Source organism: Podarcis raffonei, chromosome 16 (assembly GCF_027172205.1).
Source record: "Podarcis raffonei isolate rPodRaf1 chromosome 16, rPodRaf1.pri, whole genome shotgun sequence".
Taxonomy (NCBI): Eukaryota; Metazoa; Chordata; class Lepidosauria; order Squamata; family Lacertidae; genus Podarcis; species Podarcis raffonei.
In genome coordinates, this window is record NC_070617.1 from 19,674,655 (window position 1) to 19,690,003 (window position 15,349).

At 47.3% G+C, this 15,349-nt stretch overlaps 1 protein-coding gene across 4 annotated transcripts in view; it reads left to right on the forward strand.

Moving 5' to 3' along the window:
- Positions 1-15,349, forward strand: part of NOS1 (nitric oxide synthase 1) — a 114,109-nt gene that overhangs the window by 68,783 nt on the left and 29,977 nt on the right. For all 4 annotated transcript variants that reach the window (XM_053369870.1, XM_053369872.1, XM_053369873.1 and 1 more), the window contains 10 exons: positions 1,306-1,443; positions 3,177-3,322; positions 5,222-5,384; positions 6,323-6,414; positions 8,342-8,483; positions 9,124-9,263; positions 9,757-9,931; positions 10,857-10,958; positions 11,123-11,317; positions 13,180-13,265. In XM_053369870.1, coding sequence (XP_053225845.1) covers positions 1,306-1,443; positions 3,177-3,322; positions 5,222-5,384; positions 6,323-6,414; positions 8,342-8,483; positions 9,124-9,263; positions 9,757-9,931; positions 10,857-10,958; positions 11,123-11,317; positions 13,180-13,265 — 1,379 coding nt within the window. The remainder of the gene's footprint in view (positions 1-1,305; positions 1,444-3,176; positions 3,323-5,221; positions 5,385-6,322; positions 6,415-8,341; positions 8,484-9,123; positions 9,264-9,756; positions 9,932-10,856; positions 10,959-11,122; positions 11,318-13,179; positions 13,266-15,349) is intronic.

Consider the following 15,349-nt stretch of genomic DNA (forward strand, 5'->3'; position numbering starts at 1 on the left):
ACCACAAATGTTCAACTTGGTGGGGAAGAAAATAAGCCTCCCTCCAGGATTTTTTTTTAAAAAACTCTAATATTCTTTCCTTAAATGAAGCAGAGATCACAAAAGCTTTCAGCTTCCTTACCCTGAGGATAGTTCCTTCCAGGTTGCCTCAGTGAGGACTAGAAACCTTGCTGCTGCAACAAAATGAAACGAACAACCTGCATAGCTTCTAATCCCAAATTTCAGAATGATCCTAGGCCTGTGTATGTTGTAGACCAGGGGTGGGGAAACCCTGAGGGCCAAATGTGGCCCTCCAAATCTCTCTGCCTAGCCCTTCTCAGGACAAACATACTCCTAAATCTCCCTGAGTGCTTTAGTCAGGCTGGGAAGTGTCCTTGAACTCTGAAAATGCCTCTTGCTGCCGTATGTAAGGTAAAATTTACATTTGCTGCTCCGCCCACTTTTGCCTCTGGCCCCACCCACTATTTCCATGTGGCCCCAGAAGTGGCCACAGCCCTTTGGTTGAGAAAGCTTCCCTTACCCCTGAAGTCTTTTTTTTAAAAAAAGAAAAGAAAAAAAGTTGCATTTAATTTGCTCAATTTGTTATGGATTTGTTAAATTTTTAGAAAATCAATTTTAAAAAGTGTTTTTAAGGTAGTAACCTACCTTGCAGGACTGTTGTGAAGATGAAACATGGAAAAGGTTTGTACATGTTTAAACTGCTGGTTTTCCCTTGTGCCTCTGATGGTTTCAGTCACTGGTTTTTGTTTCTGTATGTTTTGCAAGTCAGCATCTCTTGTTCTCTTGTTTCTCATGACTGTACTCTCTCCACTTGCCTGTTTGTATCTCACTGCAAATATCCATATAACCAGCTATATTATTTCTTCCTGTGAATGTAATATTCCATTGCCAGCCTTGGTCTGGTTTGGTTTTCATGTGTTTGTCTCATGAAGTCCTATTTTGTTATTGGGGTTATAGGGATAATATTCAATAAAAATACTTTCCAGAGAGAGAATGAGAGCTTCCCTACTCCTGTTATAGACCTTGAGAGCCAACCACCAACTATGAGCTGGGCCAGGAAAGAAGAAACTGGCATATTGGGAATTGGGATTCCACAGAGGAAGCTGCAATCTTAAGGACTAGAAACCTGAAGCGACGAAAGCAGTATTCTCAGGAAGCCAAACTCTGGCACTTGAGTTCCAAGCTTGAGAAACAGAGTTGGAGGACAGACAAAAACATGCACATGAGCCTCTTTCCAATGGGATGGATGTTTGTGGCCTAACACTGTGTTCTTGTTCTTTCGCTCTCTGCCCCATGCCCACGCAGATCCCACCCTCGGGCCGGCAGTCACCAACAAAGAATGTGGTGAATGGAAGCCCCTCCAAGTGCCCACGCTTTGCTAAAGTGCGGAACTGGGAGACTGGATCGGTGCTCAATGACACTTTGCACCTGAAGAGTACCATGGTAAGTGAGGCTGGCATTTTGCAATATGTTTGGGGAGGGGTTTCTGCTAATGATTCCTCCTATGTTGTTCAAATAAGTGCCTGCGCTTTGGAACTCCCTGCCCATTGAAATCAGGCCAGGCGCCTTTGCTGTTTTCAGCACCTGATTTGGGGGAGGGAGGAGGTTAGGCAAGCCTGTGTTTTCCTGTGAAATTTTATTTTCTAATGTACAGTGGTACCTCTGGTTATGAACTTAATTCGTTCCAGAGGTCTGTTCTTAACCTGAAACTGTTCTTAACCTGAGGTACCACTTTAGCTAATGGGGCCTCCTGCTGCAATTTCTGTTCTCATCCTGAGGTAAAGTTCTTAACCCGAGGTACTATTTCTGGGTTAGCGGCGTCTGTAACCCAAAGTGTTTGTAACCCGAGGTGTTTGTAACCCGAGGTACCACTGCATATATATTTAAAGGGGCTGTTTCTTTTTATTTTTTATTTTTTTTAAGTTAACTTTTTTAAAAAGAAAAAATATTTTATTTAAGTAGCAGGAAATGCACTTCTTTTTCTCCCCCACCCCCAACTTTTTTTGAATTTTTGTGACATACGAAAATGTGTACGCACTGAAAAAACAGGCGACAAAAAAACCACCTAATACAGAGTTGCATAAGCAAATAACAACAGCAAACCAGTATATCAGAAAAAACCAGTCTGAGTGTGAGGTGTGGATAGCTGAGATAGCCAAAGATCTTCAAAGATATGAAGGGCTGTCACATGAAAGATGCTGCAGGCTTGTTTTCTGCTGCTCCAAAGGGGAGGACCCAAACCAACAGATACGTATGACAAGTAGGGTTGCCATATTCCAAAAAGAAAGTGAAAATCCGGACAAAGTTGTTGAGCTTTTTTTTTATGGGTCAAAGTTGTTCAGCTTTTTGGGGGGAACATTTTGGGAGTTTTAATGGGTTTCTAAGGCTTCTTTAATGATCCTAGGCCTGTGTATAGTCATTTTGCCTATTCAGTGAAAATCTGCCCAGACGCCATGGGCCAAGACAACATAACACCGGCCTTGAACACATTGGCTCCTGGTACATTTCTGAGCACAATTCAAAGTGTTGGTGCTGACCTTTAAAGCCCTAAACGGCCTCGGCCCAGTATACCTGAAGAAGCATCTCCACCCCCATTGTTCAGCCCAGACACTGAGGTCCAGCTCCGAGGGCCTTCTGGCGGTTTCCTCACTGCGAGAAGTGAGGTTACAGGGAACCAGGCAGAGGGCCTTCTCGGTAGTGGCACCCGCCCTGTGGAACGCCCTCCCACCAGATGTCAAAGGAAAAAACAACTACCAGACTTTTAGGAGACATCTGAAGGCAGCCCTGTTTAGGGAAGCTTTTAATATCTGAAGGACTATTGTATTTTAATATTTTGTTGGAAGCCGCCAAGAGTGGCTGGGAAAACCCAGCCAGATGGGTGGGGTATAAATAATAAATAATAAATAATAATAATAATAATAATAATAATAATAATAATTATTATTATTATTATTATTATTATTATTATTATTATTATTTCGCTGACCAATTCTTGGACGTGTCCAGGAAAACCAGGACTTATGGCAGCCCTACAAGAAAGGAGATTCCAGCTAAACATTAAGAAGGACTTTCTGAGGGTAAAAACCATTCAACATTGGAATGGATTCCCTTGGAAGGTGGTGGACTGTCAAGGAGCTTTTGTGACCAAGCGTTCTTCCGCTTCACCCCTTTTCCAGGTGACCCCCTGCAGTGAGCAGGTCTGCATGGGTTCCATTATGATGCCTTCCCAGCACGTCCGAAGACCTGAAGAAGTCCGGACAAAGGAAGAGCTGCTCCCACTGGCGAAAGAGTTCATTGATCAGTATTATTCCTCCATCAAGAGGCAAGTCTTGCACAGAAAAGGTCTAGGACCCTCCTGCTTGGCAGGGTGAAGAGGGTTCTCTTCCAGAAACCATTCAGATTTCTGAAAATAGACCCATTTCTTTATTCCTATACCAGGAAAGTGTGAGGTGCAGATGCTCATTCTTGTGACTGGGAAGCTTTGCATGGCTGTCCTCTTTCAGTTCATGACAAGTCAAGGCATATTATACATTATAGGCTGCCTTATACAGAGTCAGACCATTGTCCCATCTAGCTCTAAATCTTGCTCTCTGAATGATAGTCAGAACAGTCGTACCTTGGAAGCCAAACACCTTACGAGTCAAACTTTTTGGCTCCCAAACGACGTAAACACCGAAGTGAGTGTTCTGGTTTGTGAACGTTCTTTGGAAGATGAACGTCCGACACGGCTTACGCAGCTTCCAATTGCGTGCAGGAAGCTCCTGCAGCCAATCGGAAGCTGCATCTTGGTTGTCAAATGTTTTCAGAAGTTGAACGGACTTCTGGAACGGATTACGTTTGACAGCCAAGGTATGACTGTAATTGGGATTTCTCATGTTAAATCTTCAGTTGATGGATGAGCCGAAACATCGTCTACGTACGATATTATGTGATCCTTTGGCTCGGGACTTGATTTATGCCACATCCAACTCACAGCTACATGGCAAACGCTAGAGGAAGAGCGAAATCTGTGGGTGTCCCTTGAAACTGAATACAAACTTTGACCAGCATCTTGGATCCACTGGGATGATGAAAAGGGTGTTTGCCAAATTAATAATGTCAGTGGTAGGGCTGGGCTACATATCAATATATCGTCCCAAACCGTTTTGAAATCCATATTGTGATATCGGTTTCATAATTTTTGACCTGGAAATATATTGTGAATCATTATGTTTGTGTGTGTGCGTGCATGCTATGCAAAAATCACAATGTGGTAGAAACCTTGATACCAGTCAATGCCTCTACATAGCTCCATCCTTATGTCAGACATCATGATATATCACAGTGTTTAGCTGGTGATCTAGTGTGATGCTGAAAGCCAGGTATCTTCCATCCTCAGTCTTGGAGGCAACACTGTGTTCACCAGATGTTATTAAACTCCACCTGCCACCATCCCTGCCCATTGGCCATGCTGGCTGGTGCTGGAATCCACAGAGGTTGGATTCTAACCTTGTCTCTCCTGGGTCTACGCTGGCTGCCAGCCACTCTACAGGATTTCAGGTGGGGGCATTCCCAGGGAATCCTATCCCTCCCACAGTGGCAGCCAAGAAGCAGATAAACAAGAAGAGTTCTTACCAAGTAATTTTATTCATTATTCACAAAGAGACACAAAGGAATGTAGTCTCCCAAAGATAATGACATTGCTCCCAGTAAAGTCCCACTCTCTCTGTCTCTCCTATTCTACATCACCCCTGTGTCAGCTAATCTGAGCTTTCTGTTCTACTACTCTCAATGCACGCCTGGTCCTGGGAGGGGGGTCAGGAATGCTTTCCAAAGACCCTGAGTCTATCAGTTGTCTCTCCCCTGGTGCTTCTTATTCCTGCTGTTCTTCTCCCAATATTTCCCAGCTTCTCCCCTCTTCAGCCTCTGAACTATGATCTTCTGCAAACCACTGTTGTACTTCTATACTGTCATCCTGTTCTTGGGAAGATTCAGGAAGGGGGGGGCTGTCCCCACCAGCCCTCCTCAGTCCAGCCCCTGACACCAGCCCTACTTGGAGTTGTCAGGGATTGAACCTGTGGTCTTCTACGTGCAATGTAGATGCTCGACCAAGGAGCTGCTGCCTCCCCCCCCGACACATTGAAAATGGGATTGCACACTTGCAAAACGTAACCCAGATTTGCCCATCACGGTGGTGGTGTTGTTGACCAATGACTGCTTCTGTACAATCCTACTCTGGCAGGTTCGGCTCCAAGGCCCACCTGGAGAGGCTGGAGGAAGTCACCAAGGAGATAGAAGCTACTGACACCTACCAACTGCGAGACACAGAGCTGATCTACGGGGCCAAGCACGCCTGGCGCAATGCCTCCCGCTGTGTGGGCCGGATCCAGTGGTCCAAGCTGCAGGTGAGGTTGCATATGGTGTGTCAGTTTGCATTCCTTAGTGCAGAAAGTATTGATCTGATGTGTAGAGATCTTTCCTAGTCTACTTAATTCAAGAGGGTTCTGGAAGCTTCTCCGTGTGAGAGAAGGTTCATGATGTTTGGGTTATGCCTTCAGAGAACCTGAGTACAGCTGGCTTAAACTGGTTCTCTTATCTCTTTCTGTCAAGGTCATGCCGACTATAATAATAGGCCAGAAGGAACTTAGTTTTCACTCATTTTCTCTTTCTGTCTCTTTTCCGTCTGGTGTGGTGTTCTGTATGCTTAGTGTTAAGTTTTAGACTTATTATAAGTATTATAAGTTTAAGTTAAGTCTGCTGCAACTGGATTTCTTATGGACAGTGGCAATCCGGAATGTATTGGATTTGTGACCATTATGCTCATTTGCCTTCATTAGCAGTAAAGCTCTGCTGGATGAAATATTAATTGCCTCTGGTCTATTTTTGGGGGATCCTGCAACGTGTTTAAGTTTCTCTCTTCCTAACTTTACATTGGAATCTACTCTGGATCAATATTGAGTAGCCTTTAAATGACATGGTCATCATCGTTCATTCATTTAATGATGAATTAAATAATGGCTGCTAGCCATCCTGCCTCCACGGTCGAAGGAGGTATGGACTAGGGTCTGGGAGACCAGGGTTCAAATCCCCACTCAGCCATGAAGAGCTCCCTGGGCAACTTTGAGCTAGCCACTGTCTCTCAGCCTATCAACCTACCTCACAGGGTAGTTGTGAGAATGAAATGTGGAGGAGAAGAGTCATATACCAGCAGCAGCAGCTCCTCAGGGGGAAGGATGGGGTAGAAATGTAGCAGTGGTACACTTCCCTCCCAAAATCAGGATTTCTGTACCCCGCTCATCTTTGTTCCTGTCCGCTGAACTCCGTTCCCTTTGAATCCTTTCAGGTCTTTGACGCCCGGGACTGCACCACGGCCCATGGGATGTTCAACTACATTTGCAACCACATAAAGTATGCCACTAACAAAGGGAACCTCAGGTGTGTGGTGTTTGTAGGCCTCTCAGTAGGAAAACCTTCCCTTCATCTCTGCTGAGGGTTGCGGCAATCCCTCAGGGGTAGGAGGCTGGGGGGTGACCTCAGAGCCAGTGGTGGGCTGGGCTGGAGGAAAAAGGGAATGGGTGCACCCCCGCCCCTCCCCTTGTCTCTTTTTCTGCACCCCCTCTCTTTATCTCTCTCTCTCAGATAAATAAAACCCAAACCGTCCAAGTAAGCCAGGGATAAAGGCAAAGGTAAAGGGACCCCTGACCATTAGGTCCAGTCGTGGCCGACTCTGGGGTTGCGGCGCTCATCTCGCCTTATTGGCCAAGGGAGCTGGCGTACAGCTTCCGGGTCATGTGGCCAGCATGACTAAGCCGCTTCTGGAGAACCAGAGCAGCGCACGGAAACGCTGTTTACCTTCCCGCCGGAGTGGTACCTATTTATCTACTTGCACTTTGACGTGCTTTCAAGCTGCTAGGTTGGCAGGAGCAGGGACCGAGCAACGGGAGCTCACCCCGTCGCAGGGGTTTGAACCGCCGACCTTCTGATCGGCAAGTCCTAGGCTCTGCGGTTTAACCCACAGCGCCACCCGCGTCCCTTTTAAGCAAGGGATAGGAAAGCTTTATTGTCTGTTGAGGGCCACATTCCCTCTGGGATAATCTGATGGGGGCCAAGAGCCAGCAGTGTGAAGATTTGACCCTTGTTGTCTGTCTGGATAAATATCAGCTTGGAATGTTCAGGGGTCCAGGCAGGCAGACCCCTTTTCAGTGTACTCCGTTGTCCTCTCCCTCTCCCCACAGGACATTGACTGTTTGCAGAGGGGCTTTTGTCCCACCCCTTCCTTTCTGACCCTGCTCAACCCCTCACTGTTCTGTTCCCCTCACGCTTTCCTCCTTTCCTTCCAGGCTCCCCAAGACCACTGCATGAAATTAGGCAGAAGGTTGCAAACAGCCATCCAGGCTCCGAGTTGCACCAGGCATCCAAAGCACTGCAATGCTACTTTAGGCAGACATGGCTTCCCGCAGGCACCACTGGGAACTGTATTTTGTTAAGTGCACTGGGAATTGTTAGGAGACCCCTCTTCCCTCCCCTCAGAGAGTGGTATAACAAGGAATATGCCCACATAGGAAATGCTGGGAACTGTAACTCTGTGGAGGGAATAGGGGGTCTCTTAACAACTCTCAGTACAGTGGTACTTTGGTTCTCAAATGCCTTGGTTCTCAAACAACTTGGAACCCAGACACTGTAAACCCGGAAGTAAGTGTTCCAGTTTGCGAACGTTTTTCGGAAGCCAAACGTGCTCCGTTTTGAGTGTCACGCTTCTGATTTGAGTGTTACGCTGAGGTCTGTCTGTTTTTGCTATTTATTTTGTGTTTTTGTTTTTGCAGCTTTTTTTGTTGTTTTTGTGACTGTGTGGAACCCAGTTCAGCTACTGATTGATTGTGTGACTGCAGTACATTGTTTATTGCTTTCATATTATGGATCAGTGGTCTCGTTAGATAGTAAAATTCATGTTAAACTGCTGTCTTAGGGGTAGTTTTTAAAAGTCTGGAACGGAGTGATCCATTTTGCGTTACTTTCTATGGGAAAGCACACCTTGGTTTTGGAATGTTTTGGTTTTGGAACGGACTTCCAGAATGGATTAAGTTTGAGAACCAAGGTACCACTGTCCCCTTTAAAAAAACCAAAAAAACTACCTTTCCCAGAAATCTCTGTGGGACGCCATGACTGTTTGAAGTGGTATCACAGTGCCTCCCAGCCTTCTACCCTACCAGTTCCAATGGGCACCAGCCGCCACTGCTCCTTTGCCTGTCTGAGCCTGGGAACCCAGCTGTTGACTTTTGACCTGTCTTCCCAACACCTTGAACTCTACTCTTGGGGACCACTAACACCCAGCCCCCTTTCCCCTTTTTGATGCCTTTTGTAGGTCGGCCATCACCATATTCCCCCAGAGGACGGATGGGAGACACGACTTCCGAGTCTGGAACTCCCAGCTAATCCGCTACGCTGGCTACAAACAGCTGGACGGCACCTTCCTGGGAGACCCGGCCAACGTGGAGCTGACTGAGGTTGGTGGACGAGGAAGAGGGATCTATACTCCTCCAGTTTCCTAGCCATTCTAGAACTGTGATCGTCTTATTTATTGCCATTATCATCACCAGATTTTATTGGTCAACCAAATATGGGTTATAGCCGAAAACAAACAAAGAAACAAAGAAACAAAGAAACATTATCATAACGGGTCTGGTATGAATGTGGCCTTAGTTGGATACAACCCAGTATTGTTCCTAATTAATTACATTTCAACCCTGCCCTTCCTCTTGAAGGAGCCTAAGACAGCAAACATCAGCATATTAGAAGAATGCAATTTAAAATAAGTTAAGAGCTTATTTATCAACTATTAAACACCACCTGAAACATGTTGAGAGTTCTTAGGGGGGCCCTATTCCACTCACAAAGCTACAGTTCCCAGAGCTGCTTAACAAGCAATCCCTCTTCCCAGGGAACTCTGGGAATCGTAGCTCTTTGAGGGGAAGAAGGTCCTCCTAAGAACTCTCAACATCTCCAAGAATCCTTTGAGGGAAGCCATGACTGTTCACAAGGAACTCTGGGGATTGCAGCTCTCTGCCTCATGCAAGAGCTGTGCCTGGCTGCTGGTGTCCCGCAGCATAGATCACAACCAATCTGTCCTCTTTTCTTTGGACGCAGATCTGCATACAGCAAGGGTGGAAGCCACCCAAGGGCCGCTTTGATGTCCTGCCGCTCCTGCTCCAGGCCAATGGCAACGACCCTGAGCTCTTTGAGATCCCACCTGAGCTGGTCCTGGAAGTACCCATCAGGCACCCCAAGTAAGTTGAAACTCCTGTCTTTGTTGTTTCACCACCAAGGATGTTTGGGTAGCCTTTTCAGAGTTGGCTATGGCTGTGGGCGCCACCTCAGATAGGGGATCTGGTTGCATACTCATTGATCTTGCTGTGTGCACATGAAAAGGGACGTGGGTGGCGCTGTGGTCTAAACCACTGAGCTTCTTGGTTGGCGGTTCGAATCCCCACGACGGGGTGAGCTCCCATTGCTCTGACCCAGCTCCTGCCAACCTAGCAGTTCGAAAGCACGCCAAAAAGTGCAAGTAGATAAATAGGTACCACTCTGGCGGGGAGGTAAACAGCGTTTCTGTGCGCTCTGGTTTCCGTCATGTTGTTTCTGTTGCGCCAGAAATGGTTTAGTCATGCTGGCCACATGACCCAGAAAGCTGTCTGTGGACAAGTGCTGGCTCCCTCAGGCTGTAAGTTTGTGTTCCCGATTCAAAGTGTCTCGTCTTGCCCTGCCCTTCTCTGTTTGCAGGTTTGCCTGGTTCAAAGACCTGGGACTGCAGTGGTATGGGCTGCCCGCAGTTTCCAACATGCTACTTGAAATTGGTGGTTTGGAGTTCTCAGCCTGCCCCTTCAGCGGCTGGTACATGGGCACCGAGATCGGAGTCCGCGATTACTGCGACAACTCCCGCTACAACATCCTGGAGGTAAGAGAGAGCCTCTCACAAGGGTTCGGAGCATTTGACAGTGTTGCAATTGTGACAATATCTCTGTAAGGCAGGCCAGGAGGGGGAAACTAAGGTTGAGTAAGAATGGCCTGCCTGCAATGAAATCCCAGTCAGGATTTGCTGATAAAGAGCTCTCTGTGCTATGGCTTAGACCTCAGTTTGTAAAGATCTATTGCTTTTAAAGATCTCCTCTTCACAGACCATTCCCTGCTCCGCTCCACAATCTCTTCAAGTCTTTTTGAAACGACCAAGAGGTGTTTTTTGAACTGCGACCCAATTCGTAACGTAACACTGAACCATGGTCAAAGTTAACCATGCTTAATGTTAACCAAAGTTAACAAACCATTGTTAAATCTGAGGCTTATGGCGGACTTAAACTTTGGTTTATTACATTGCAAACTAGTTAACAGCACCAACAAGACCAGCCAAACCTTGGGAGCAGTTAGAATTTTATGTCCGATCTTCACTAGTGGCTCTGTAGCTTTTGCGAGGTGGCAGCTCCTTAACCGAAGGAGTTCCAAGACTGCACATGACAGTAAACTATGGTCAATGTTAATTAAAGCTAATAAACCAACTGCAGTCTTTGACTAATGAGTGACTTTTGATAAACCGTAGTTAAGCTGCTGGCCTGAATTCACACATAACACTAAGCCATGGTTTAATAAACCATCATTTAATAAAACCATGGTTTAGCATCACCTGCGAAACAGCCAATGGAGAGGGTATGTGTGTGCTCTGCTCACTTGAGCCTCTGACCCCTCCCACCATTGGCCTGTGGCCCCCAGAAAGTTGGGCAGAAGGGAATGTGGCCCTTGAGCCAAGAAAGTTTCCCCAGCCCATGCAGGAATCCACAACTTTGGATATTTTGGGGAAGGAAACACTTTTCACTGTTGTTCCACTGCAGGAAGTTGCCAAAAAGATGAACCTGGACATGCGGAAGACCTCATCGCTCTGGAAGGACCAAGCACTGGTGGAGATAAACATTGCTGTTTTGTACAGCTTCCAGGTACTGGGAAACACATCTCCCAAAATGATGACCAATTAGCCAACCCTGGGGTCTTCCCTTGAGCCCTTTCTCCATGTGCCCCACCCCCTGATAGCCTTGTCCTCTGTGACGTAAGTACCTGTTTTGCTTAAAAACCCATTGACCTGGTGCTCCCACTCCTACAGAGCGACAAGGTGACCATTGTGGACCACCACTCAGCCACAGAGTCCTTCATCAAGCACATGGAAAATGAATACCGCTGTCGGGGAGGTTGCCCAGCTGACTGGGTGTGGATCGTCCCGCCCATGTCTGGGAGCATCACCCCCGTCTTCCACCAAGAGATGCTCAACTACAGGCTGACGCCCTCCTTTGAGTACCAGGTACACAATCCACTTCCTGCCTTGCGCCCACCATGCCCTGCCATGTGGTTCAGTATCTCTCGCCCACTAGGAGGTCCTGTCATCAACTTGCTGGATGCAGAGGATGTGGTGGGAGGCACTGGCTGGGGACACCCCAAGGGAATCCCCAGGGGAAGATTCAGAGCCAGGGGATTGGTGGTGGGATGGCGATGAGTGGCCAGTGTCAGGCTTTAGGGAATCGACTTCCTCCCCCCGTGGCAGTAGATAAGCAGAACAAAAGGAAAGGAGTCTTCTTACCAGTTAGAAAATTTAATAATCACAGCGAAAGAACAAAGAACACACCTCCTAGAAATGGTGGTGTTCCCAATTAAGTTCCCTCCCCTCTCCATCCCTAGTCGCCCACGTCACTCCTACATCTTGTAATCTGATCTTGTACCCTCTGCGCTTTTTGTTCTGACACTTTCTGAGCAATCTGTGTCTTTGGGATGGGGGGGGGTGAATGCTGTCCAGAGACTGTGAATCTGTTAACTCTCTCTCTCCTAGTGTTTCTTCTGCTAGCTGTTCCCCATCCAGTATTTCCCAGCTTTTGCCTTCTGAACTATGCCCCTTGGCAAGCCACTGTTCCAAATCTATACTGTCCTCCTGCTCCTGGGAAGATTCAGGATCAGGAGGAGGGGGGTGGCTCCCACCATTCCTCCTCAGTGCAGCCCTCCTCAGCACGGTCCCTGACAGCCTGGGGGAGGAGAAGGTGTCAGAAGCTGGAGGCACAACAGGGTTTGGTGAGCAGGAAGAGTCTGTGCCAGAGAGCAGTTCAGACTCTGAGGATGAACCAAAGGTTGGGCAGGAGGGGGATCAAGAGGTGGCTGAAGAATCCAGGGAGTCTCCTCCTGCTGCTGTGACCAGATCCCCTTCCCTCCTGGTCTCTGAGAACGCACAGAGAAATGAAAAGGGCAGAGGAGAGATTAGCTGTGTGCAGATGCAGTTTGAGACTGCATGGGGGAACCCTGGAGAAGAGGAACCTTAGAGAGGGGTGGGAGGGTGCGACCTTCATTCCTCGTAGCTGGGTCATCGGGGCAAGACCTACTGGGAAGGATTGTCGAGACCACTAGGCCTGAGCTGTATTTTGGTTTCCTTGAATAGTTCACTTCATTGCCATTGGTGGTTGATTACTTTGGTGCTGACCTGCATCTGACTCCAGCCCTCACAGGTGTCCAGCAAGTCAGAGGTGGGGAGATGCAGAATAGCTAAGGCGCTGTCTAGCAAGGAAGGGGAGGGCTGCAGCTAAGTGGAAGAGCAGAAGGTCCCAGGTTCGATCCCTGGTATCTCCAGTTAGGCCTGGCAGGGGGAAAAATCTCCTCCCTGAAACCCTAAACAGCCACTGCCAGTCAGTGTAGGCAGTATTGAACCAGATGGAATAATGGTCTGGCTCCGTATAAAGCAGCTTCCACTGCCCCTTGCTTCAAAACCTTGAGGACTGGAATCTTAGCATTATTTTAAAGGGACGTGTCATAGCTTAGTGTCAGAGCACCTGCTTTGCATGCAGATGGTCCCAGGGTTCAAATCCCGGCACCTCCAGGTAGGTCTGGGGACAAATATCTTCTAGCTGAAACCCTGGAGAGCTGCTTCCAGTCAGTGTAGATAATGCTGAGCCCAATGGACTGGTTGGTCTGGCTCAGTATATTAACAGGGAGAGCAGCAGTGAGGTCCTGATCCAAATTGTGTCCTTACAACACCACTGCTCACTTTGGGACAGTGAAGTCTCTGGTGCTGACCACACAAATATACTTGAACCAGCTCTGGCTGTGGGTGTAACAGATCCCCCCCTTCAGTTTGAGGGTTTATTTTCTTCCCTTTCATCCGGGGTTCTTTTCTTTTCTTCCCAGCCTGATCCATGGAACACCCATATCTGGAAAGGAATCAACGGCACTCCCACCAAGAAGAGAGCCATTGGGTTTAAAAAGTTAGCCAAGTAAGTGAACTATGTTGCTGGATCTGCCAGAACTAGCTGGGATCACTCAGCTTGTGGGGTGCTGCACTATGGCTACATCCACACCATACGTTTAAAGCAATATTATACCACTTTAAACCATCGTAGCTGTTTCCAAAGAATCCTGGGAGCTGTAGGATAGCTATCCCAGTGTGCCAGTGTGGTGTAGTGGTTAAGAGCGGTAGTCTCGTAATCTGGTGAACCGGATTCGCTTCCCCGCTCCTCCACATGCAGCTGCTGGGTGACCTTGGGCCAGTCACACTTCTCTGAAGTCTCTCAGCCCCACTCACCTCACAGAGTGTTTGTTGTGGGGGAGGAAGGGAAAGGAGAATGTTAGCCGCTTTGAGACTCCTACAGGTAGTGATAAAGTGGGATATCAAATCCAAACTCTATCCCGGGATAGCTCTGTTTGGTAGAGCATGCGACTCTTAATCTCAGGGTCGCGGGTTTGAGTCCTATGTTGGGCAAAATATTCTTGCATTGCATGGGGTTGGACTTGATGACCCTCGTGGTCCCTTCCAACCCCAACGATTCTATGATTCCGGAAAGGTTCAGCCCACCATCTTATTATTTTTTTATTTATTGAATCTATATACCGCCCTATATCCCTGGCAGGGGGTGGGGTGGCTCAGGGCGGCTCACAGAATAAAATCAAGATATAAAACCTCAAATTACGTAATAAAAATAAAAACGACATCCCAATAACCCCGTCCCCCCCAAAAAACACATTTTTAAAGGGCGTAGGATGTAAATCAAACACTACCACTGTGCTCTTTTCTGGGGGTGGGTAGTTTCTTCCAATCCTATAGAGCAGATTTTGGGGAGGCATGTGGACGTGTGTGGGGTGGAGAGGTGGCAATCCCTACAGGGCTAGCAGGAGTCTTTGTGTTGTTTCCCCCTAGCACACTAGGTTAGTTGAATCTGGCCCCCAAAAGTCGAGCTCTGGTTGGGAAAGAAAAATGGAAAACCAAAGGTGGAACGGGGTATCCTGGAGAAGGGCAGGGGTGACTGGCTAGAACCCTGAGCAGGTACACTCCTGTTACAAGAAGAGAATACGCTGCAGCGTTCGGTTGCAGCTTCCACATGCACATTCCTAATCACGTTCCCTTTTTCCTCTCTTGTCTGTACAAGCAAATGTGCAAAATTCACTTCCATCTCTTAGAAATGTGCCTTCCCTTTGTTGTAGGAAACACACACAAAAAGGACTGTGGCTGGAAAAATCCCTGACAAGGGAGCATAATGCAAGATGTTTGCAAATATGTGTGTGTGTGTGTAGATGTGAGGTCACTACAAAATTAATTCACCTGGAATGGCGAAATCTCTTGAGCCAGCCTTGTGTGGTAATCAGACCATTTGTATTCAATCCACCCCAAAAGTCGGACAAAAATGCAAGTCCAGCCTGAAAAATAAAACTAAATCAAACCTTTCTCGTTTATTGAAGATTATCAGAGCCACCCGTTGACCCAGTTAAGTTGCATTTACCGATGTCTCTCTGGGCCTTGTGAGGCATTTCTCAATCATTCTGAGAGCTTTACTGGGCGCCATGGCGATTATCGTTTGGGTGGAAATACCTTTCTACCCTTCTGTATTCTTTTGATTTTAAGCTGTGCGCAGGGTAAGCTGACTCTGCTTCCCTTTAGAGGGCTGCCAGCGTTTTCTTTTATTCTCAGTGACCTTTTGTGCTTCTTCCCTGCCTTCAATTTATGCAAATCGTTTTTGTAAGCACCCCCCCTAAAGAAAAGGGGTGAGAACCGGTGTTGATATAAGCTGCACACACAGAGACATGCTCCCATTTTCAAGGGAGAGAAGAAAAAAAGTATTAGCACACTTGAGGAAAATTCTGAGGTTTGCAGTGGGGGCAAAACAATTGCTTGAAAAGAGCTATGTTCTGCCTCTACCATTGGAGGCAATATACTTCAGAATAGGTCAAGGTCAAGGACCCCTGGACAGTCAAGTCCAGTCAAAGGCGACTATGGGGTTGCGGCATTCATCTCACTTTCAGGCCGAGGGAGCCGGCATTTGTCCACAGACAGCTTTCCAGGTCATGTGGCCAGCATGGCTAAACC